The following is a 24,750-nucleotide window of genomic DNA, read 5'->3' on the forward strand; positions in this document are numbered from 1 at the left end:
TGATATGCAACTCGTAAACGTACATTTTGTGATCTGTTCTAAACACAGTTCTATGCAGATGGTACATCTACTTGGAAACCTTCGATTTTACCCTTATAAAGTGGGATAAGTCTGCAGTGAAGCTCCGCCCACATTCAGGACTACTGCACAGAATTCCTCCACTACAACAAAGTAGTCCGTTGGTAAAACTTCTCTTGTTGCCTAAGCAAGAAGCTAATCACCAGATGCAATTATTAGTTCAAGAATTTTGATGCCTCTGGCTTCTATAACGCAGTCAAAACATTAAAAATCTGATTTCATATACTGTTGTGATTGCGGAGTAAAACAGGACACCGCCGACCATGGCCCATTTTTGCCAACTGCTGACTTTTTTTTAAGTTGTATCCTACTATAGCAGCTTGCATTACAGCCCAAAGCTACTCATAAGAGTAGCTATCCCAAAGACGAAGTTTGTAGAGGTTACTGCGCTTTGCAACATAGTGTCATTTTTATCATATTTACACGCCGTTTCTACTCTCTACTCATACAGGGAATGGAAATTTTGTGATGTAGGAGATGGTCGGCCTGGTGACAAAACTCTGCTCAGTATTTCCCATTTGCTAGCTATAAGTTCTGCCCATATGGCGCAGTCTTTGGCACGTTCAGCAATGTGCATATGCAAAAAACTGTGCATTCAATCCTCACAAGATCCTGAGCGGAGCATGCAAACTGCAAAGCTTTTAGGCTGAACCGTTTCTCACCTTTTTTTCTTAATCTGTGCTCTAACCAAGTGCAAGCTGCTATGCAGCAGTGTCTAGACATTAGTGGACGCCTGCACAAACCTGTTTGTTAGAATTTTTTGTTCTTACTACTACTTGCATGACCCAAATTGTACTGCTCGCTTTTTAGCTGTTAAAGAGAATGCAAGGGTATATCTCATTCAGGCACAGTGAGCTGTGTAGAGGTTGCGGCAGAAAGCAAGTTTGGTACGTTGTAATGCTAATGCAAATTTTACTGGAATTACTATATCTTCTGGCATTCTTTTGCAGCATTTGCTGTTCCAAATAAGGGCAGCAGAAACTACTAAACAGGCCATAATCTGGCACGACTATAGGAAAAGTCAACATTGTGAGGCTGGTAAAAAGCATCTCCATTTTTATTATGTCTAGGGGCCTGCCTGTGCACAGGCCTTTACACATTGTCCTCATCCGTAATGCGTCATTAAATCGATAAGACGGAGTACCAGTTTAAAACAGCTCGCCACAAATCTGATGAGAGTGGTGTTACTTTATTGATGTGTATTGTTGTTGAGCTTCACAAATGGCTAAAAGTATTGTCAGCATCAATATTCAACAGTGTATTTCCCAGCACTCGATGATGGCAACACACAGCTATACGTACTGTGCTTCCTCGACCTGTAATAAGCATCCATTCTTTTGAAGCATTTGGATGACTCGAAAGTAAGAATGTAAGTGAATCCATAAGTATAAGTACAGCTTGATGAACCGCGGCACAGCATAGTCCAGATTAATTATTAAAAAATGCTTACTCATGCAGAGACTCAAAGCTAAAAATCTTTGCGTCAGATTGTTGGACACACTTTGGCCACTTACGTTTACCTGTTGTTGTCTCTGGCGCCGCCGTTTGAAAAATAATATGAGGTCAGCACAGAACACTAGTAGATGGCATGCAAATGTAGGACATTATGTTTGCTGCACGGTCACAGGTGAAGCCTAAGTACATTATTCAGATACTCTCTTGCTTACTTTCTGTCCATGCGAGGTTCTTGCAGTAACAACACACCGCGTGTGAACGCGTGCCATTTGGGGAGGCTTTGCCTTCCCATTTATGCAGCTGGTCTCGTCCACCTCGCTCATGCTCTCAGTGTGCTTTGTTGTCGGGAACAGTTGGGCGGGCGGTCCTATTTGAACCATGTATTTCCTGGACTTTTCTTGGTAGAAAAAAATGGGGTTTGGTGTGGTTTTTTCCTTTGTAAAACTTCTCACTTAAGGGGTGGGGCCGACCACCCTCCCCCTTAAATCCACCCGTTTGATGCAGCACTGTCGTTGCAACAACACTGAAATGTTCTGGTGTACCATTGCTGCTAATCAATTTTTCACTACCGTTACCAGGGCCAGCAAGAGGAGTGGCGTCATAACGATGTGCTGAAGCTTTGTATTATCACCATCTATTCCCATCATTATCCTCATTGCTCTGCTACTCGCTGCCACCAGTTTTCTGTACGCCTATCAGCAGGAAAAACCCATTCAGAGCCTCTATGTCTATACACCTTCATATTGTCACGACCAGAGGAGCCGTGAAGGTAGACGTCGGGAAGAACCCAAGACCGGGAGCCTTCTTTTAATTATGGATTGATTGTAAAACATTTTATTCGCCGGGAAGAGCTTGGCAAGAGGTCGCGTTAAGTGGTCGAGAGTACATAGCCCTCGACGACTTTGTCAGCCCACTCCACCGCCAAAACTTGCGTTCTGGGGTCAGAGCTAGAAAGCACGGTCTCCCACCGCTCGAGAGAAGGAGCTGTAACTAGATCACCCGGAGGTGGCTCTATTTTGCAGTCCCACAGGATGGGATCGTAGGTAGCACGTTGGCCACAGTGTTTGCAGTTTGGGTTGTAAAGATCTGGATAAATGTGCGCGAGGAGTGATGGGGTGCGTATCGATCTCGTCTGTAGACGACGCCACGTAACCTCTTGTTCTTTAGTAAGTCTTTTGTCTGGAGGGGGAAAATTCTCCTCTCTAATTTAAAATGATTGGTGAGATCATGATATGTGATCATTGAGTCCTTCGTGAAATTCAGGGAGCCAGACTCATTCACTGCCCGGTCGACGAAACCTCGGGCTTTATTGTGGGCTGCCTCGTTCCCCGGATTCCCCGAATGGGCTGGGACCCATATCAATTCGGAATAATTTGGTGAGAATTTGCTTGCGTTAAGGATTCTAAGGGAGGTGTTTGTAATTCGCCCTTTAGCGAAATTATTGATACCCATTTTGGAATCGCTGAGGATGATGCTCCCTTGGGTATGTGCTAGGGCGAGGGCTATAGCCGCCTCTTCTGCCGTTTCAGAGGATTTCGTTTTGATTGTCGCCGAGACGATGTGGTCACCATTCTCGTTCACAACCACAATTGCAAAGGCATTGGTATTTTTGTATTCTGCCGCATCTACATAAAGTGTTGCAGCGCACTGTCTGTATTTCTTATGTAAGGCTTTGGCTCGTGCTTGTCTTCTGCCCTCATGGTGTAAGGGGTGCATGTTTTTGGGGAGTGGTTTGATTAGTAGGGCCGTCCTATAGTCGCGGGGTAAGTCTACTTTAGCATCGTTATTCGTAGGTTGAAAGTTAATTCCGAGCCTGGTAAGAATACTCCTGCCAGTTCTGGAATTGGCTAATCGCGCTGTTTGAGCCATTAAATGGGCTTCTTTCAGTTCATTGTAGGTGTTATGTATTCCTAACCTCATCATAAGCCTTTCGGTTGAGGCATTTAGCGGGAGTCCTAACGCAGCCTTATAGGCCTGCCGTATCATGCTATCCAATTTGTCCTTTTCTGCTTTCGAAAATTTGAGATAAGGGGTGGCATAGAGTATCCTGCTTAGCGCAAAGGCCTACACTAGGCGGCATAAATCTCTTTCCCTCACCCCTTGTCTGCGGTTAGCTATGCGGCGGATTAATCGCGCGGTCGCTTCTACCGTGCGTTTTAGCTTAGTGAGTGTGTCAGTATTCTTTCCATTTGTTTGTAAATACAACCCCAGTATTCTCAAGGTCTGTACCTCTTTGACAGATCGTCCATTAACATAGACGTTTATTTGCGAGGGGGGGGGGGGGATGTCGTGGTACGCCTACCTCTTTGTTTACGACGGATCACGAAGAGTTCAGATTTTTGCTCAGAACAAGTGAGGCCGGATTCCCATGCGCATACCTCAGTGATGTCCACTGCTGCTTGGAGTGTGTCTTCTATGTAGCCTTCGCATCCTTTGGTTACCCAAAGTGTGATGTCATCTGCATAGAACGTGTGCTGTAGGTCTGGTATTTGTGCCAGTTTGGGAGGAATTTTGATGAGGGAGAGGTTGAAAAGGAAAGGGGACAGGACGGAGCCCTGTGGCGTTCCTTTATGGAGCCAGCTTCCACGACATAGAACAGAACAGCGCGCCACGAGAGCCCACCGCCGCTTCGTCGTCGTCTTCGACTCAGCGCGGAGGCCGCGCGGCGCGTTAGGCGCGTGGCATTATTCCCCCCCGCGAAAGCAAACATCGTCTCGATGTGGAATGGGGTATGTACAGTGAGGGGAGGAGGAACAAAAAAAAGACTGGGGGTGAGGTGAACTATACAGTGCGCGCTAGATGACATGCAGGAAGAGTCAAGTTCACACGTGGGGTAAGGGGAAAAGGTACGAAACAGCGTGAACACAGCGCTCAGTCACGCGAAAAGTACGGCTTTAAGCGCACTACACGCACGATTTAAGGCCGTTGACGCTGAGGGCCGGCGACCACAGTTCCATGGGGGACAACTTCGTAGTTGACGCTGTTCAGGCGGCGCAGGACTCTGTACGGGCCAAAATACCTATTTAAAAGCTTTTCGCACAATCCCTTGCGGCGCACTGGTGTCCACACCCACACGTGGTCGCCCGGCTCGTAGTGCACGTCCCTGTGCCGAAGGTTATAGTGTCGGGCATCGGCGGATTGCTGGTCCTTGATGTGCAAGCGGGCCAGCTGACGGGCCTGCTCTGCTTGCTCCACGAAGTGGCCAGCTTCAGGGGGAAGCTCTGCGTCGCCGTACGGCAGCATGGCGTCTAGCATCATACGGACCTCTCTGCCATACACGAGACGGAACGGGGTGAACTGGGTGGTTTCCTGCGTCGCGGTATTATATGCGAAGGTGACGTACGGCAAGACCTCATCCCAGGTTTTGTGTTCAGCGCCGACGTACATCGAGATCATGTCCGCCAATGTTTTGTTCAGCCGTTCCGTTAGCCCATTGGTTTGCGGATGATACGCTGTTGTTGGTCGATGAGCAGTATGGCTAAGCGCTAAGAAGTCACGTAGCAGTCAGGCTGTAAACGCCTTGCCTCGGTCATTAATGATGGCCGATGGGGCGCCGTGTCTAAGCACGATGTCGTGCATAAAGAAGTGGGCAACTTCGGCGGCAGTACCTCGCGCAAGGGCCTTCGTTTCAGCGTAGCGGGTCAAGTAGTCTGTGGCGACTACGATCCACTTGTGGCCGGAAGACGAGAGGAAATGGCCCCAGAAGGTCCATGCCGACTTTGTCGAATGGTATTTGTGGCGGCTCGATGCACTGAAGCAGTCCAGGAGGCTTGAGCGCGGGTTTTTTTTTCGCCGCTGTCATTGCCGGCATGTCCGGACATAATGCTTGACACCTGAAGTTAGGTTGGGCCAGTAATAGTTCTTCCGGATTCGGGATAAGGTGCGGGTAACTCCAAGGTGGCCGGAAGTCGGTTGATCATGGCAGGCAAGGAGGACTTCATCCCGCAGATCAGACGGTATGACGAGCAGGTAAGTTGTCGGATTTGAAGTAGAGTTCTTTTTATAAAGCATCCCTCTCCGCAGGCAGAACGACGATAGTCCACGAGCTAGGTTTCGTGGTATTTCAGGGCACCCACCTTCGAGATGTTCGATGAGCAGACGGAGCTCGGCGTCGGCACGCTGTCTGGAAACGAGCTCAGATGTGCTGACCGCTCCAAGGAAGCTATCATCGTCGGTGGTGTCTTGCGGAAGAGGTTCGACGGGAGCGCGTGACAAGGTATCAGCGTCGGTGTGTTTCCGGCCTGACTTGTAGGTGACGGTGAAATCGAATTCCTGCAGGCGTAATGCCCAACGTGCTAGGCGGCCGCAAGGGTCCTTTAAATTTTTCAGCCAGCACAGCGAGTGGTGGTCGGTGACGATACGAAACGGTCTGCCATAGAGGTATGGGCGGAACTTGGCGGCGGCCCAGACTACCGCTAAACATTCTTTTTCCGCGGTAGAGTAGTTCAACTCAGCACGCGACAGTGCGCGGCTGGCGTAGGCAATTACTTTGTCGACACCGTTTTGCCACTGAACTAGAACGGCGCCAAGACCGACGTTGCTCGCATCCGTGTGCACCTCCGTATCGGCATCTTCGTCGAAATGTGCCAGGATGGGCGGTGATTGGAGTAGGCGTCGTAACTCGTCGAAGGCAGTCTGTTGTTCGTTGCCCCAGGAAAATGACGTGTCATCACGGGTTAGGAGCTTCAGAGGGCTGGCGAGCTGGGCGAAGTTTCTAATGAAGCGGCGATAATAGGAGCACAGGCCCAGAAAACGTCGGACTGATTTTTTGTGGGAGGGGACAGGAAAGGCAGCAACGGCAGCAAGCTTCTCTGGGTCAGCACGGATTCCGTCAGCACTAATGACGTGCCCGAGGAACTTCAATTCGGTGACCCCAAAGTGACATTTTTCTGGTTTGAGGGAGAGGTTGGCGGATCGAACGGCTTTGAGGACAGTCCTGAGGCGGTGCAGATGTTCCGTGAACGTTGCGGAAAAAATGATGACATCGTCAAGATAAACAAGACAGGTCTGCCACTTCAAACCGGTGAGAACGGTGTCCATCATTCTTTGGAACGTGGCAGGAGCACAGCAGAGCCCGAATGGGAGGACGCGAAATTCATACAGCCCGTCCGGTGTAATGAAGGCGGTTTTCTCACGGTCCCTCTCATCAACTTCTATCTGCCAATAACCACTTCTGAGGTCGACCGAAGAGAAGTACTTGGCTTGACGAAGTCGGTCGAGGGAGTCGTCGATACGCGGGAGCGGGTACACGTCTTTCTTGGTCACACTGTTCAGCTTCCTGTAGTCGACGCAGAACCGTAGTGTCCCGTCTTTTTCACGAGGACGACAGGAGACGACCACGGACTGCTTGACGGTTGGATGACGCCGTCTGTGAGCATCTCTTCGACCTGTGTTTGAATAGCATCTCGCTCACGAGGGGACACACGATAGGGCTGCTGATGGATGGGTCGGGCTCCTTCATGCGTGATAATGCGGTGTTTAACTATCGACGTTTGGCGCATTTTGGACGACTTGAAACACGCACCAAACTCCCGCAAGAGGTCCTGGAGTTGCCTCTTTTCAGTGGGTGGAAGGCCAGGATTTATGTCTACGCTGGTGACCGCTTCGGCGCCAGCTCCAGGTGTGTCCTCCACACAAGCAAAGCATTCGGCCACTTCCCGAACATGGTCGACGTAAGCGATGGCTGTGCCACGGAACAGATGTCGATGTTCATTGCAGAAGTTGGTGACAAGGACCTCTGTACAACCGTCATGAAAGGATCCAAGGCCCCGTGCCACCGCAACCCCCTTAGTGAGTACGAGGGAGACATTAGGCTCGACAACCCGGAGTCCCCTATGTGGCTCGTCGCAGGTAACTCTCGTGAGAATGCTGGCACGTGGTGGCACCGTAACGTTATCGTCGGCGACTCGCAGGGCGGACCGAGAACCCTGGTGCGCAGGTTCTTCTGTGGCCATTGCGGTAGAAAACGTCACCAAGCGGTTCGGGAGGTCTATGATCGCACCTTGCTCGCGAAGAAAGTCAATGCCAAGGATGACATCGCGAGAACATTCGTGGAGAACGAGAAAAGTGGCAACGAATGTGCAGCCTCGAACCGTAACCCGGGCCGCACACATGCTGAGTGGTGCGACAAGATGTCCGCCTGCCGTGCGTATGTCGGGACCGTCCCAGGGTGTCGTCACTTTTTTCAGGGCCGTCGCAAGCCGTCCGCTAAGGATAGAGTAATCTGCGCCCGTATCAACCAACGCGCTGACCTCCTTTGTGTCGACGAGAACAGGGATATCCAAGGAGACGCTGCCTTCAGCACGGCCCGTCGATGGCTGTTGTGGAGGATTCAGTCGGTGCGGCGGCGGAACCTGGTCGGCGACTGGGATTGCGCTGTCGGAGCGATTCAAGCGGCGCGTTGGGGGAAACTCTTCGGCGATGCGGCGTTCGGCGTCGGGGCGATTGGGTCGGTGCGGCGGCGGAAGCGGGTCGGCGATTGGGGTTGCGACATCGCGGCGATACGAAAGGCGCGTCGGGGAAAACTGTGCAGCGACGCGGCGTTGCGACGTCGGGGCGATTCAGTTGCTGCGGCGGTGGAAGCTTTGCGTCGGAACGGCGTTCGGCGGCCTCGCCTCCAAAGGCCGCCGGAGCTAGTTTTCCCGACGAGGGCTCGAGGAACCACGTTGTCCTGAGACGAAACGGGGCCCAGAGGGCGAAGACCGGCGTGGAGAGGGCGATCGCGACTCGCGGCGCGGAGGAGATGGTGAACTACGCTGGCGGGTGACATACTCGGCGATGTCTTGAGGGCGCTCTCCAGGGCGTGGACGGGGCTGTCGACAGAAAAACCGCGTAGTCCGATTTCGCGATAGGGGCACCGCCGGTAGAGATGGCCGGCCTCACCACAGTGGTAGCAGAGAGGGCGTTGATCCGGAGTGCGCCAGAGGTCAGTCTTCCGCGGTGCCTGGGGCCGATCCGCCCAGTAAGGAGTCGGCTGGGCAGAGTGCACCGCGACCAATGGTGCGGTGTAAGGCGAAGGCCCAGGAGATGGGGCCGCGCGGCGCACGACGTCCGCGTACGTGACTGGCTGGACAGGAGTCGGGTACGGCGCGGGATCGTATGGGGTCGGTTGCGGCGCCGGCATAGCTGCAGCGTCTTGTGCCCTGAGTGCCTGTCGCACTTCCTCGCGGATGACGCTGGTGACGGAATCGACGCCAGGGGCGAAGGTGGCTTGAAGGCGCTGCAGCTCCTCGCGGACCACGGAACGGATGAGTTCGTGAAGGGAGTCCGGATTCGTCCTGGGATCATGGTCGAACCGGTCCAACGTTGATAGAGTCGACGTTTGGCGCAGTTGCCGGTCGTACTGATGGGATCTTTGCTGCAGCAATTTCTCCATGTGCACGGCGTCGGCCAGGAATTCCGCGACGGAGTTGGGCGGGTTCCGCACGAGGCCGGAAAAGAGCTGGTCTTTTACGCCGCGCATCAGGTGCCGCAGCTTTTTTCTTCAAGCATCGCCGCATCGGCGCGATGGCAAAGACGCTTCACATCCTCGACATACATGGCAACACCCTCATTGGGAAGCTGAATTCGAGAGGACAGTGTACGCTCTGCGCTCTCCCGGCGGTCGCTGTTGGCGTACGTACTCAGGAGCTGACGTCGAAAGTCCGGCCACGTAGAGAAAGTAGTCTCATGGTTTTCGAACCACGTTCGTGCAGAGTCTTCAAGGCTGAAGTAAACGTTACGCAGCTTTGTAGCGTCGTCCCAGCAGTTAAAGGTCGCGACCCGGTCGTAGTGAGCCAACCAGTCTTCGGCATCTTCAAACAGGTCACCGTGAAAGGGCTTAGGCGTGCGTGGAGTCTGAAGGGTGAGATAGGTGGGGCTGGCTGCAGGGATAGTCGTAGGCAGGGCGGGCAGTGGCGTCGCCATGAGTGGAGTGGTAGTTGAAGGCGCGCTGACAATAGGAAGGGCCTCGGGGGACAGGCTGCGGATCCTCCGGCTGGCACGATGGACAGGGGTGGTCACAAGAGGCGGACGCGTCGAGTCGTCCTCAGGAGTAGGGAGCATCGGCCGCACCTCCACCAGTGTCACGACCAGAGGAGCCGTGAAGGTAGACGTCGCGAAGAATCCAAGACCGGGAGCCTTCTTTTAATTATGGAGCCAGCTTCCACGACAGAACAGAACAGCGCGCCACGAGAGCCCACCGCCGCTTCGTCGTCGTCTTCGACTCAGCGCGGAGGCCGCGCGGCGCGTTAGGCGCGTGGCAATATATATATAATATATACATAAATATACATATGTATACAAGGTTTTAGCACGGAGCATTTTTGCCAAAGGAAAGTTGTGTCATTTTTTTATCCTGTCTTCTCCACCATTTCCTGCCCAGCTATGTTTTGTTGTATATTTATATTGTCACAATAAAGGAGGGAACCCTCTGCGGCTGTTCTTTAGTCTGCCTGCGTCACCATCGTCTCAAGGCATTGCATGATGTTGCTTCAGGGCCATGCCCAACTATAAGGATTACTTCAAAGGCATCACACAATTGATTCCAGTATGGTCACACCTCATGGTGGGACGAAAGCATTTAAACTAGTGAAATTCAGCGGTAAATGCTTAGTGTCATGTGTTATCAGCTCTACTTTAAATATGTGTCAAATACAAAGGTTTGCATATGAGTCACGCACAGGCCAGGCAAAGGTGTGAATTTTATGCATGTATTAGGAGGGGAGGGAAAGCTTACAACAGGCAATGTTAACATTGCAAAGTGCCAAAGATACCTGTGCCCGACTGTCACCTGTAATAAGGAATTGTCTGCCCGGAGCAAAAAAAGGTAAACAGCATTCTCACGGCACTGAACTTCGCGCTGACCTCCCCCGCAGACACGAAGATGGCTTCCACTTCAGCAAGACCCTTGGTCATGTGCAGTAGTGTCCACAAGGACTGAAAGTGTTTCATGACCGCTTGTTTTAGAAAACACTGGGTACCTTGTAGCACCGTCATTGTAAGGGGTCTCGTGTGCAAGTCTATCGGCATCTTATTAAGATGCCAGCATTGCAAGACTGCATTAAACAGTTCCTTCTAACATAGTAGACGCGAACCAAAATTTTCTAATGGTTACCGCAGTTCCTTTACCCCATGTGCAACAGATTCATGAAGGACCTTAGACCACAAGGTGTCTATCCCAAAACCGCCGAGCTCTGAAAACGAAAGTATACAGCCGGACACACACAATTGGCCTATCGACGGGAGCCTTCAATTGTCAACACGCCTGCTGTTTACGCATGCGTCAGAGGAGTGCAGGAAAAATCGTAACCTGCAGTTCAGGTCTGAAGTCGAATATCTGAACCATCTCTTGTCAAGCAGGTCATACCATCATACGTAAACACGGCACTACTTAGGGAGCCCATTTAAATTCACCAAAGCTTAGGTGAATCATCACAAGCTTCTGATGATGCCAGACTTATATGGGCGTTTGGTGAAACTCTAGCAGCAGCTCGAATAGTTTTGCTGCATTTCACACACACACAAAAAAAACGTCAGATTCTCACATTTGTGTATTAAGAATAAACGCTCCACCACCTTCATTACTTATGTAGTCGCAATTACAAATACACAAGTGCAAAACACCGAAAACTGCACTAAGAAACGGTATAAGGCACACAGGACAGTGCTGACCTGTATCCTTCCTTTCTACAGAAGTCTGGTTCCTTCATACTGTTTGTCATGCTTGTTTGATTTGATTTATTTCCACAAACAAGGAGGCAAAAGGTTGTGGTGGTAAGTTCATAAACTTATCCAAGTATCTTTGCTGCTGCAATGCCTCTAGAGAAAGGCTCTTACTGTAATCTCTGATTCGCATCCTACTACGGCCCCAATGAGACAAGGAAAGACAAGGTACATAGCAAAATAGGCTTTATTGAGTGCTACTCATCATCATCACTTTCTGTACCGGAAGAATCACTCTCATCGTAGACGACGCTTGGCCGGGTGGTGTTGACAAAGAGGTCGTCTTCATCATCACTGTCTTTTGGGCTGGTGTTGTTCCCGTCGCCTTTGCCGCTGTCATTGTCAAAAGCCTTTGGCCTAAAAGCAGTCACAAAAAATGAATAAATAAATAAATAAATAAGGAGAAGCAGGGTTGATTCACTTGTTCCAATGAAAAATGTTCGAGAACAGCAAATGCCTGCATATAACAGAACTTGAGTTATATGTAGTGTTTTCAAGTTGCCACTTCAGAAGTAGCACGAAATGCTATTCCAGTTTCTAAAGTGTAAACTTTGTGGGATATACAGATATCCCTCACGGCCCCCGCGCCGAGTCACGCGACGAAAGCGCGCGCCGCCGGGCGTGGGGAGAGGGGCACCCGGCCACTCTCCTTACTCCCAGCTCGGACGTGACGTCACGCCTACGCACTGGCGTCTTAGGGACGGGGTGAACGACTCTCCTTGAAGGTAACCGGTTGCCCAGGGGGGGCAATGTCGTAGGGGTTAAAAAGGGGAGAGCTTGCGGCGGGAGCCTGTCTTTTCTCGCCGCGGTGCGACTGCCGCTTTGCCTCGCCGACGCCCTTCCTGCCCGCGCCTCCCGGACTACCCAACGCCGGTCGACGACGACTTGGTAAGCTACTGAACCTTATATTATCGGATAGAACATTCTCCCGCAGTGTGCTTTGCCTTGCGCTAGGTTAATAAACTGTTTCCTAGCGTACTCTGTCGTTGCCTATTTCGTCCGAACCCGCCGTGGCTGTGACATTGCGCCACGGATTGGGGACACGAGTCGCTTACGAGAACGCCCGCGCATAGCCGACAAGGATGCTCGCCTTCCCGGCCGGCTGGACGCGGAGTCACCCCATAACTTCAAAACTTTAAAACTCGAGTACTATGAGAGGATGATAATTTTACACATTCTTCGATTTCAAGAAAAACGAATGACTTTACTCTTGAGAGATATTGGTAAACTGCCATTCATGATCTGGCAGAACCCCATTCTTATTCTATTCCTTTGCAGGTGGTGCAGTTCTAAGTACTGGTACTATTACTGGTTAATATTTCGCATTTTCCCAAGTGATCATGATGTCACAGTTTCAACCGCTGGCGCGTTTTGTAATGCCGCCGCTTTTTCGTCGATGAGCCTCCTAATGCTTTCGCATTAATAAAGAACACGCTGCTTTCATGACACAGTGGTTAAAGGTTAGCCTGATTAGAATTATGACAATCCTAGATTTAATCTGGCGACGAGCACTCTGCCCAGATTACAAGACATCAGGCAGTTAGCACTCTGAACTAAAGATGAGGCCAGTGAAAAGAAAATTCAGGGAGACGTACCACAGGCCCTCTTCCTTTATGTATTTCATCTGGTCACGGTACAGGATGTGCTGGATCTCCGCCTTGACCTTGTCACCTTCCTCAATGGGTTCAACGATGACAAAGTCACCTGCAGAGGAAGCATGCGTTTTCAATCAGGCGTGAAAGGACTGATAGCACGAACACAACTTAGCATCCACCATTACAGGTCACAGTGTGCAGATTAGTCCACTCTACTTCAGGCAGAGATCACGTGTCAAGAGATCATGCACGACACATCACAGAGGTCACGCGTCACAGCAAACTATCTGCAGTGCAATGACAGAAGGGAAGAAATTAGAAACTAATGGACAAAGCACAATTTATGTTCCAACTAATATGAATGAGGTTGGCTAGTGGGTTGCTGCCACTTCGGCTCATGCCTACGAGTCCACAAATAATGACAGGGCAGAAGAAAGGATCCACATCGGACAAAAAAAATACCCTGCAAGTGGTTCAGTTGATGCATGTCCTGGCTTCTGTTCCTATTTTATTTATTTTTGCACTGGCAAACACGAGGCATAGTACCATTACAAACTTGTAAAAATGAAAAAAAAACACCAAGCACTTTATGCAGCCGGCATTTATTGTGCTGATCCAGTGGCATTTATCGACAAACAGCTACTTCACACTTTATAAAAAGTCAAAGATTTGAAACTCAGTTCACTTTAATACTTTGTGTAGCAACTACAGTTCACTTAATGTACTGCACTGACCCTGGAAACGAGACATGGAAAGAGCTTTTTTGTGTGAAAGCACTACTTAACGAGGTCTAACCGGCTCACCGAGTTTGTTATGGAGCTTGACCTTGACAGTGACCTCATCCAAACCTAGCAAAGCAACAGCCCATGCATGAATAAAATATAAAATAAAATAAATATAAATAGGGTGTTGAACACATGGTGGCGCGAACAGATAAGCTTTGCTGACCACTGCACGACAGCGCTATACCATCGGTGCAGCCGATCACGTCCTCGTGTTGAACTGCAACACAATCTCTCGCTGTGCATTGCACATCGTCGCCTTCATCAACTATTACTACTACCGAACTAATACCGTTGCCAGACATACGAACGACTCAGCAAAGCAAAAACATGAGCTAACCAGGCTAAACTCGCGCTTTTGCACATCTACTCGGTTTAACGTAACTCGGTTTAACTACGTCAAACCCCCACTCCTTTTTTCTTTCTTGGCAAACACGAATCTGTGCAAGTCATACTGGTGTGACCAGATGTGCACTTACCTCGCTTGATCCATATATTCTTTCTGAACTTCACCGGCATGCTCACGAGGTAAGTAGTGCCCATGGGGTCTTCAACCTCATGGAGGTTATTTCCTCGGCCACCAAGCACCTGAAGCAACAACAAAGGCATTGAAGATACAACAGCAGGACGAGGGCAAGAAGCACTGCGATAAGTTATGTAGGCGAGCACCACGGTGACTTCGTGCTACACTTTGCTACACTCACCTGCAGCTTATTACAACAGCTGCCCATGCAAAGTATAACAAAACACCTTCCTTGGCCCTGTGATGCCTGGCATATCGCATAAAATAAGGATGGCAAAAGTGAGAATTTTTTTTATTTGCGCTTTCAGGCCTGCACCACTTTCTCACATTATTGCAGAAACAACCTCTTCCAGGCATATTCATCAAAAGCAAGGTTTAATTGCTAGCCGTCAGCGATGCAGGATGGAAGTAACCTACCACAAAACCAAACTCCACCGGTAGAACTGCCTTGACTTTGTACTGCCACATTGCTACACTTGGCAAGTGATGGAAGTTTTGAATTTCGATGCCAATTTATTGAATGCACCTCACTATTTTGCGTGAAGTTTTTGACACACAGAAATCACCATAATTTACGTATTTTTAATATTTGCATTATTGTATTTCTTCATAAAGCTAGCAGGTTTTTTCGATGTGTGGACTACTGTTGTTAAAATATTGGAAGTTCACCGCTACCATCCAGTATCTGCATTGCATGGGAATTACAAGGTTAATAGCTTCATCTACTTCACTGGATAAAACAATTTACGCACGATAAAGTGTGCAGTTTTCATGCAATAGGAGTCAGGCACTCAAGCCACAGTGGTTGCCATTTTGGCGTTCATGCAGGGTGTCTAAGCAGGATTCACGCTGGGGACCAATGTTACTAGCCGGGGACTTCGAGAGGGGAAGGGGTTCATGACGTCACTGGTCGGCGAAGCCCCCATCCCGGCATTGACATGGGAGGCGAAGTAAAAAAGGCAAGTCACTGTTGCCAGACGACAGCGGTTTCGTGCGCACCGACGAGAACGCGCCTGCCTTGGCTTCTGGGCCCAGTTTCCTCGAAGTGCTTCCTGTTCTCATATAACCCACAAGGCGCTGCCCCCCTTTCCATGACTGTGCCTGTTGTGGGCAAAAGCGGCCACTTTCGTTTCTAGACCGGTTTTACTACTGTGGAGCACTCCCCTGCCACCTTTGTTCCCCGATTCGAGACACCTGGGGGATGGGAGTTTTCCCTAGGCCGGCACAAAAGAACCCAAGGTTGGAGATCCTTTCTTCAGGGAGTCAGCAACTTCGGGGTGGGGGGAATGCTTTGTGAGTCATATGATAACAGCAAGTACTTGGAGGAAATGGACCTCTCCCAACCTAAGTGTTCTGGTTAAATGGGCAAAACATGTGTGGTACTGAGGAGGCTTTCACCAGCAGAAGAAAGGCTGCAAGACATCTGGAAATCAGGGAACAAAGGCGGACAACATGACTCACAGCCTTAATACCCCTACCCCATGCCTTTCACATGACAGCTTTTGTTCTTTTGACCTCCTGCTCGCTACCCCCAGTCACCCCTGAAGAAGCTGAGCCGGCTCGGGAACGTTGGGTTTCAAATTAATGTATTATAAGTCTTCAAACCCAACCAGACAGGCGTTGTAGTTTGTACACTCTTCTTGTCCGTCGTCTTGTGTGACTGGTTTTTTCGTTTACAATGTACCAACTGGCCCGCATTTCAACCCTTCTGCAGACAGGCAAATCTGTCAAAATGTTTAGTTTTCAGACTTCGCCTCCTGTGCGAATGCAGGGGCTTCGCGGAACAGTGACGTCAAGAACCCCCTCCCCTCTCGACGTCCCCCCCCCCTGTGAATCCTGCTATAATCGGATTATCCCCCCACCCCTCCCCCTCTTCTGGCCTGCACTGATGAAGCACTAAAATGGCGCCCGTGACTTCAAGTGAATGCGTTTCAACAGCAACCTTTTGCTACAGCTTTTAGATCATTGGTCAACTATGATGAGCGAAATTGTAGTACCAACCGATGACCTCAATTTTTTCGTGCGTGTGCGCGGACAACCGACTCGCTGAAAAATGACAGAATTGGATGAACTCCAACAGTTCTTCATTACTGCTGCTATCGTGCAAGTTTAAATGCTTCATCGTGTACTGGACATCTGTGTGAAGTAGGAACTGCACTACATGCTATCAATATTCCCTCGTTCCCAAAACATCAGCAGAGTGGAATTCCCCACCTGCTACACATGCAACTGAAGTAAACCCGAGTGACGTTACGTGCGAACCCTTTTAACTCCTAAACGGTTCAATGAACGAGCCAACGAAGGACAAATATACCGCCTGTTCCGTATTTATCTCTCCGTGTTAGAAAAAATTCTCATGCGCAAACTACTGGACTATATGGGCTCAAACGCCGACTACAAGGTAACTTATGATGGTCTTCGTCTTTCGATATGTAATTTAACATCTAAACTTGCCTGCATTTTCAGGAATCGGCGAAAAACTGCATTCGGCTGCGTCAGAAATTTTCGTCCAGGAGAGCAAAGAAGCCACTTTGACAGGCTGCGCCATCTGGCGAGCGGTGAGGCAACCGATATCACGGCTTGGGGCGAGAATGCGCACTTCGCGCGGTTTCTTCGGATGTGCGTGTCGTCTGCTCCTTGAAATTAACACCGCTCGCCAGATGGCGCATTCTGTCACACTCGCTTCTTTGCTCGCCCGCCTGGACGAAAGTTCTGCCGCAGCTGAATGCAGTTTTTCGCCGATTCCTGAAAATGCAGGCAATTTTAGATGTTAAATTACTCATTTAAAGACGAAGACCATCAAAAGTTACCTTGTAGTCGGCGTTTTAAGCCCATATAGTTCACTAGATTGCGCAGCGGAATTTTTCGTAACAGGGACAGATAAATACGAAACACGCGGTACTAACCCGGACAATCTGTTGGTTCTCCTTGGGAAGCACGTACTCTTCGAGAACCTCCTTGGTCACGTCCCAAGGAACCACAGATATCCGTCGGACGTACGAGCTATATCCGAACGTCCTTTTCCGAGATTGGACGTCCATCGGACGTACGAACACAATCCGATTTCGGATATCCGTATTCGTACATCCGCCGGACGTACGGACAGTATCCGCTTTTGTATATCCGCATTAGAGACAAGGTGTACGTCCGAGGGATGTACGGTGGAGTATATTCTCAGGATATGTGTATAGAGTTTTTTTTCTAATTTTTCACACAGAAAATTCGCGCCGTTCGAGTATTTATACTGTAGAGTTCGCTTTTTTAACCTAGAAAATTTTATTCGCGAAGAAAATTTTGTCAGTTTTATTCGCTAGTGTGCGCGAAATTGCGTTAATATCCGCATATCTGCTTTGGAGAAATTATTTCTATGAGCTACAGGGTTTGACTTGAGGGCTTTTGTAAATTCGCGCAATTCCCTAGTCATATACCGTGTTCTGCAACTTTATCGGCACAGGTTTGAAAAATTCTCCCGCCACAACCGTTGGCTCGTTTGTGGTGAAACCGCGCACAAAGCTTCCTTATTGTTGTCCGTTTTAAGGCATAGTAAGTATAAAAGTGGTACTTGCTAGGTTTGGTCACGCGAGATGCGAAACAAGAAGCACCCGTGTTGAGATCGAGCCGCCGTCATCGAATTTCTGCCGAAAGATACTTGTGGCGTCATCTGGCATCGCTGAAGGAAAGCGCCGCGAAAGCAGACGGCAGAAATACGACGAGACAATGGAGAACATATCTTTTATTCGTAAATCACCTTCAAGTCATTTAATTTGTTTACGATAGTTTTCAAAATGCGTTGGCCGAAAAATATTTCACGCGCATAAGCAGACGACATGGCCCGAACGACGCATTCAAAGCAAGCCGCCGCGCTCGTTGCAGGGCTCTCCTCGGCGCTTCCGTCGCGGCGCTTTCCTTCAGCCATGCCAGATGGCGCCACAAGTATCTTTCGGCAGAAATTCGATGACGGCGGCTCGATCTCAACACGGGTGCTTCTTGTTTCGCATCTCGCGTGACCAAACCTAGCAAGTACCACTTTTATACTTACTATGCCTTAAAACGGACAACAATAAGGAAGCTTTGTGCGCGGTTTCACCACAAACGAGCCAACGGTTGTGGCGGGAGAATTTTTCAAACCTGTGCAAGGGCCACTGCTGAACTAAACTTATTTAAGGGTAGGAGCGAGTGGTGCACAATTTTGCAGTAAATAAATTACTAATGTACATCTAGAAAACATCTAAAATCAGTAGCGACATCGTCTCCGCCGTGGTCAAATGCGATTGAAACCATTTGTAAATTCAAAACTCCCGCTGAACTCTGCTATCATCATTATCATAAATGCAGTTTGCAGTCAGCCCAAGTCAATCCATCAGCCACAGAGTGCAGCGGCGTAATGGCGGCGTTGTCAGTTAGGTACGAAGCGTGGTGCCCCTTTTGAGCTCTGTTACGTGAATGTGTGGCTTTTGTAGTCTGCGGACGAAAGTGGTGTGCAACTTGAACAATTCGAAGGATACGGCAAGCGCCTGAAGCCCTCCTGGAACGCTGGATTATCGTACTACACTGACTTCGGATGAAAGAAGGCCTAGTGTGATTGCCAGCGGCATGGCCTACGGAGGTAAGTACAGTACACTGCTCAGGAATTACTTTTATGACAATGGAGCAGGACCTGTAACATTCTCTCGCGGGAGAGTTGGAGTTATGTTATGGCTATACTGTGGTGTGGGCTACAGGTGGGTTGAGACTTGTGCTACGTCTCTTGCCTCTTTTTGCTGTTGTGGTCTTCATTAACATGAATAGCATTGACAAAGCTGCCGAACATCCTTGATCTCTTGCAATTTGGCGCAGGCATAATCTTTTTGTCAGCAGTCCTGACACTGGTTGTTGCTTGAGTCTAGGGAAAGGAGGGCAGAACTCTGAAATTAGAGACTGCATGTAACAGGTGGGTTGTAGGGCGGGTGCCATCATGAAAAATGCTCAATTTCCTAGCTCTTGGTCTCTTGCAAGCATAGAATACCTTCTGGTGTCAAGGATGATGACTATGTCAGTGCGTCTCTCACCTCTGTGTTATTTTGGGCTTCATTAACGTGAATACCAATAACAAAGTTGCCAAGCATTTTTGAATTTATCATGGTCTACTGAGTTTTGGCAGCACCTGAGTACTAACCTTTTTCTTTTCAATTTTTGCAGAAGCTGTTCGCTTCCGCTTCATCATGGAAGTAGGAAGATGGGTGTGCGCTCGAATTTTTACGTCCTATTCAGGAGTTACACACTTCAAAGTAACTCAGTCCTGTGCTGATGTACAATCACAATAAAATATTTTCGCTGTACTTTCAGTTGCTTTTTCATTTTATTGCCCGGCAGACAGGAAGAAAGTATGCATGTGCCATATATGCAAACATCCGAGAAAGATCCGGGAACGGACGTCCGAAATCGATGCCCGTTGGCCAGACAAACATGTCCCTTTGGACGCCTATAGGACGGCCGACGGACGTCCACCGCCTGTTCGCGGACGTCCGACGGCCGTCCGGAACATCCGAAACGGACGGCCAACGGCCGGCCGATGGATATCTGTGGTTGCTTGGGGTGCTTGATCTTGGTTGTCTGCGACATGCTGCTTGGATTTGCCGCTTAGGAGACGTAAGGAATGCAAACTCTGGCTCTCCTTGTCTGTGGGACGAGTACGTGGTACTCAGAGCGCTAGGTCGAGGACTGCTGATGCGGGCCACGTTGATCAAGCTGTCACCAAGTACGGCGTTGCGACCGCTTGAAATTAGGCCGGAATGCGCACCGTTGACGGGTCTGGACCGCTTGTACTCAATCAGGACGATCACCCGCAAACACGAGATCAGACAGGAAAAGGGGCGAGACTCGTACGTGCATAGCTCAAAGGAGAAATGTGTGTGTCTTGGGGAGGTTGCGGTTTTTACAACCGCACACATGCAGTCCGCCATCTTCACTGTTTATGAATGAGCGCGCGTCAACGAGAGTAAGAAGAAGAAATGCACTTTATTAAGTGCCGCGTCCCACCGTTTCTTATTGTTTTTGAATTAAAATATTTTAATTATGTATTTAAATAAAACAAGTTTTAAATAGTTGTATCATTAGAAGTTGATTGAACTTTAATGCATTGCTATCGAGAGTTTCAGATTCGCAACTGTCGCAACTTTGGCTGCTGATTTCATCCGTTGATGTATTCAAAAACGTTTGAATTGCTTTGATTCACTTGCGGGTAGCCCAGCCCGGTGCTACTGGTGAAAGGCGTTGCGTGTGTGCGACCGCTAAACACTGCCGAGAGGACTTCCCACAGTTTTTCAGACTTCGGGACCAGACAGGTCAAGCGTGTACACTACTTCGGTTACTGGCTTGCTTTGTTTGCTACGCATGCATCCCGGCTAATGATGTTCTGCGGCTGTCCGGTAGTAACGGTTTTTCAACTTGGTGAACGGTCGACTTTGAACTTTTGTCAGCGTCTGGTCATTTGTTACGCTACTTCGGATAAATATACAACGTTTAGAAGTAGAATAGCCCTTTCGTCGTGGTAAAAGAGGTCTCGCAACTTGTGTCCCGTGTGTGTGTGTCAGTTCCTCGGCCTTGCACAGGAATTTCTGATTGTATTGTCATTGCCTTACATCGAGAGTTGGCGGCTCACAATATTGAGAATTACGAACGGTCACATGCGTGATGTTGTCTGAACTTGTTTGAATGGGCAGGCCGTGCTGAAGCCGTTGCTCCCCCATACTTGTAAGTCAATGACCGATATACGATGCCGCCTAATATGGGAAAGAAAAACCTTTGCCGAGCTGGTCGAAATGGGCGACAGGTGTGTCTCTGACGGCGTGACGTGCACGACTGCTACGGCGTGTGAACGGCACCAAGTGTACTATAACGAGTACGTTGTTGATAGTTTGCAATGTTACGGGGCAAACATGAATAACTCACGAATAAAATGAGTCATAGCTGTCCCGAACCGCTCCTGCGACTCCTAAAGCGAATCAGCTGCATCTGGACTTCATGACCAGAAATCGTGACGTCAGTAAGGATATTTCCTCAAAAGATACACATTTTAAGTGCTCTTTCACCATTGCACGTAATTTTGTGTGTAAAAACTGGTGTACAAAATGCTGCTGGCAAAATTGCGTCGATGCACTCATTACAGGATTAATAATTGCATGAAATCAGTGAATAAGCAACTGGCTGTTAGCGTCTACTTCAAAATTAGTTTTCAGAACAGACTTAACTACTGTCTCCAAATCTTGCACATTTGGTGACCTCACATCTGCATGAAATCATACTGGCTGTCTCAACTGTGTTATCCATTAGAATCGTAAACCTTAAAGGAGTCTAGCTCATCGTAGTGCTTTGTAGCCGCACTGGTCTCGCAAGAAAATGACATTTGCTTTTTCTTTTTTTATTCATGCAGAACATCCAGCCATGTCGTCCACATCCCAAAAGCACCGCAATTTCGTCTCTGAGCCAATGGGAGAAAAGGCAGTCACCGACATTGGTGGGATCGGACCGGTCCTTGGCAAGCGGCTAGGACAGAACGGCTTTGATAAAGTGAGACATCTACTTCTGTGGCACTTCTGTACAGTTTGTCCACCGCGTTGGCTCGGTGGTTAAGGTCCTCAACTGCTGACCTGAAGGACGTGGGTTCGATCCCGACCGCGGCGGTTGAATTTCGATGGAGGCGAAACTCTAGAGGCCTGTGTTCTGTGCGATGTCAGTGCACGTTTAAGAAGCCGTGGTCTAAATTTCCGGAGCCCTTCACTACAACGTCGATGTCTCTTATAGCCTGAGTCGCTTTGAGACATCAAACCCCATAAACCAACTTCTGTACAGTTTTGCAGTTCAGGGTTCAAATTTTTCCTCGGGGAAAGTAGGAGCCTGGGGCTTCATTTGCACATTTTTCGCAGTGTGGTGCGTTTTCTGCAACAAGGATCTCACACTCATATTGTTTTTCTGATGGCTTTATCACTTCTCGTTGCTTGCCAGAGTCCGATTGCTCCTTCAACAGTAGGATTGGGACACTCTGCTGGTTGTGGCAGCACATTTGCAGCGTGTTGCGTTCGTCAGTTGGGGGCTGTGTAGAAGTACTTGCAGTTCTCAGCGAGTTAATTCTTGGAGATTTTCTTGCTGAGTGTGCTGCCTGTGGCTTAGTGTCAAGTCTTTTCTGGTTTCTTGTTTAAGAAAACTCAGGATCAGGCTGGTTTGTGTTCTTCAATATCTTGGGGGTTGTTTTAAAGCTAGAGAAGGCTATAGTCAGATGCAACTCAAGAAAGAAGCGGCAGGTACCCCGCAGTGGAAACCCTGCAGCTAATGGCGTCAATCCGATTTTCACGACGCCGGGGTTATTCCCCATTCATCTGCCACCCCCTGAGATTTCACTCTAGCAAGTCTAAGGGGATCGGTCAGTCGAGAAAAGGTAGAATCAGTCCACGTCATTAGCTGGAGAAGTTCCTTTAACTCTTCAATTACTGTGGAAAAATGCACGATTCGGAGTGTATTGAAACAATTTTTTTTTTTCGAAAAAAGTGACTAACCCAGTGCATATTGCAATGCATGAAACTGTAGCTTATTAGTTGTGTGTGGAAAGGTACTTGAACATTTATTTGTCAGATATGCCAGAAATGTGAAAAAAGTAAGCAGCAAAAAAAAATCACTGGCTGCACTAAGCCAGAACTTGATTAGAGGAAAACAGGAATATAAAAACTGTTGCACATGTTTGTAGCTGTCATTCTTCCAAGTTTCAGCTCTGAGGAAAAATTATTGCACTTTCCATGGTCTGCCAAGTCAGGGGTCATCATTGGAAAAGCAGTCAGGTCAAGATGTGAAGCAGAAATAGACTTGACAGGCACTCCACATAACGTTTGATCTTTGTTCTCTGATAGCAGAGCTTGCAGTTCCTTCTTTTTCAATTTTTTTTTCTGGTTGGTGACGAATGGATTCTATAGGAGGATTGGGGGCGTGGGCTTCTTTTACCTTATCATACCCGAAGATTTGTTGAATGAGCTGCTCCCTGAAAGCCAGCTGATCAAATTTGGCGTTTTGTCTTGGGCAGTATGATTTGAAATGTTACGGTTTCCTGGCCTCGATTGGAGTGATTTGGACAGCCTTGGATATGTTTATATTGGGTATATTTGCTCTGCATTTGGTGAAGCAACAATTTCGAGCTTGTTTTTAATATGGCAGCGTTGGAGCAATTATTCGGAGCAAAAGCTGCATGCGTTGTCACACTAATACACTAATTCAGGATTGGTTGAGAGGGTTGCGACATCACACATTAAGCTGTAGAATGAAAATGATTAAAACTGGAGTATAATTTGTTGTGAGGTTGTAGAACAACTGAAATAAGGATATAAAGTAAATTGTGCTGAAAAGATAATTGGGGTTGCGAGCTGGGTTGTGAGTCACACTACCCCTAGGCCAAGGAGCCGCATTCATTCGACTTGGTTGAAGGGAGACCTCTTGTCTCATTTGGTGTATCGCATGGTCTAGTATGCTTACTGATGTATGCTAATGAGTGTAATTGGAAAGAGGTACTAAAAGAACCATTCACACTGTCATGTCATAACCTCAAGCCAAAGCTTAAGTGTCCCTGTAATTTTTGGTCATTTCAGAAATATAATTAATGGAGCACTCATTTAGTCACCACTATTGCTGCTCAACGTGCACACGAAAAGTACTTGGGACATTATTTGTTGGTCTGTCGGAACACCTTTATTTTGGTCAAAACTAAATTTTCGTTTCCTGATATTTGGCTTTTTTTTGTCATTATTTCATAAAACTTTATTGCAGCGGGTAGGGGGTGGGGGTCCGAGAAATATAATGCGATCGTAAACTGAAAATGCCCTAAATTCCCCTGTAGTTACCCTTTAATGGGAAAGTTTTTCAGGCACTGCTGTCAAAGCCACAGTATCCCAACTAATGGAAGTGCCATTACCACCATTGCTGTTTCAGGCCTATGTTGTCCTCGGTCAGTTCCTGGTCCTGAAGAAGAACAAGGACATCTTCGTCGAGTGGATGAAGGACATTTGTGGTGCCAACAACAGGCAGGCAACTGACTGCTACGAGTGTTTGTACGACTGGTGTGATGAATTCTTGTGAACTATACTAGATGCATTCAGCAGTGAGCTGGACTTGTGAATACCAAGGGGACTTTCTTGATCGGTTCAAAATTCAGCCTGCCTCTCTCATTTATGCCGTCTTAATTTCTGCAGGTGTTTTTATCTTGCGCGCTTTTTATTTCTGCAATAAACATTTTATGTCTTTTGCCATTGAGATGTGCATGTTTCCTTCAGATCCACACACTTCCTTGTGCGAGCATCTTTTGCAGAAAGCAGCACATTTCACGTAAGTTCCTTACATTAACCCAGTAATTATTAAACAAATAGCCAAACGTATGGTTGCTGGTACCAGTGAGTGTCTTGCATTTCAAAGTGTACTTCGCACTCGAGCAAAGGAATAACACAATAGACTGTACGAATCATTGCGAAACCCCATGCCAGTAATCAATGAGTGGGGCACACTGCGCATGGCGCCGTAGGTTCAAACGTTTTGACGGAATGTACAGTCTTGACATGCGCTGCGTATAAATGTGGCGGTTCTCTTCAAAGTCCAGCAACCT

The 24,750-nt window shown here is 48.4% G+C and overlaps 2 protein-coding genes across 2 annotated transcripts; one reads left to right on the forward strand and one right to left on the reverse strand.

Annotated features, from left to right (window-relative positions):
* Positions 1 to 11,432: 11,432 nt before the first annotated feature.
* LOC149358020 (putative RNA-binding protein EIF1AD) lies at positions 11,433 to 19,736 on the reverse strand. The gene is made up of 5 exons (XM_089578010.1): positions 19,712 to 19,736; positions 17,042 to 17,103; positions 14,092 to 14,200; positions 12,831 to 12,939; positions 11,433 to 11,592 (listed from the first exon to the last, which is right to left on the reverse strand). The coding sequence occupies exons 1-5, from the start codon at positions 19,734 to 19,736 to the stop codon at positions 11,433 to 11,435; spliced, it is 465 nt and encodes a 154-aa protein (XP_089434136.1).
* On the forward strand, positions 18,521 to 24,389 carry LOC149358021 (barrier-to-autointegration factor-like). The gene is made up of 3 exons (XM_089578011.1): positions 18,521 to 18,741; positions 21,547 to 21,683; positions 24,084 to 24,389. Exons 1-3 carry the CDS (start codon positions 18,729 to 18,731, stop codon positions 24,228 to 24,230), a joined length of 297 nt encoding a protein of 98 aa, XP_089434137.1. The 5' UTR covers positions 18,521 to 18,728; the 3' UTR covers positions 24,231 to 24,389.
* The last annotated feature ends 361 nt before the right edge of the window (positions 24,390 to 24,750 follow it).

The sequence above is a fragment of the Amblyomma mixtum genome, chromosome 3, assembly GCF_055824585.1.
Source record: "Amblyomma mixtum isolate Tamu chromosome 3, ASM5582458v1, whole genome shotgun sequence".
NCBI classification, from domain to species: Eukaryota; Metazoa; Arthropoda; class Arachnida; order Ixodida; family Ixodidae; genus Amblyomma; species Amblyomma mixtum.

Coding starts and splice junctions, on each gene's coding strand:
- LOC149358021 (XM_089578011.1), top strand. Junction 21,684..24,083: donor GACAGAACGGCTTTGATAAA/GTGAGACATCTA, acceptor TTGCTGTTTCAG/GCCTATGTTGTCCTCGGTCA.
- LOC149358020 (XM_089578010.1), bottom strand. CDS start 19,736: ATGTCGCAGACAACCAAGATCAAGC. Junction 12,940..14,091: donor GAATATATGGATCAAGCGAG/GTAAGTGCACAT, acceptor CTTCCTCTGCAG/GTGACTTTGTCATCGTTGAA. Junction 11,593..12,830: donor ATAAAGGAAGAGGGCCTGTG/GTACGTCTCCCT, acceptor GACTGCTTTTAG/GCCAAAGGCTTTTGACAATG.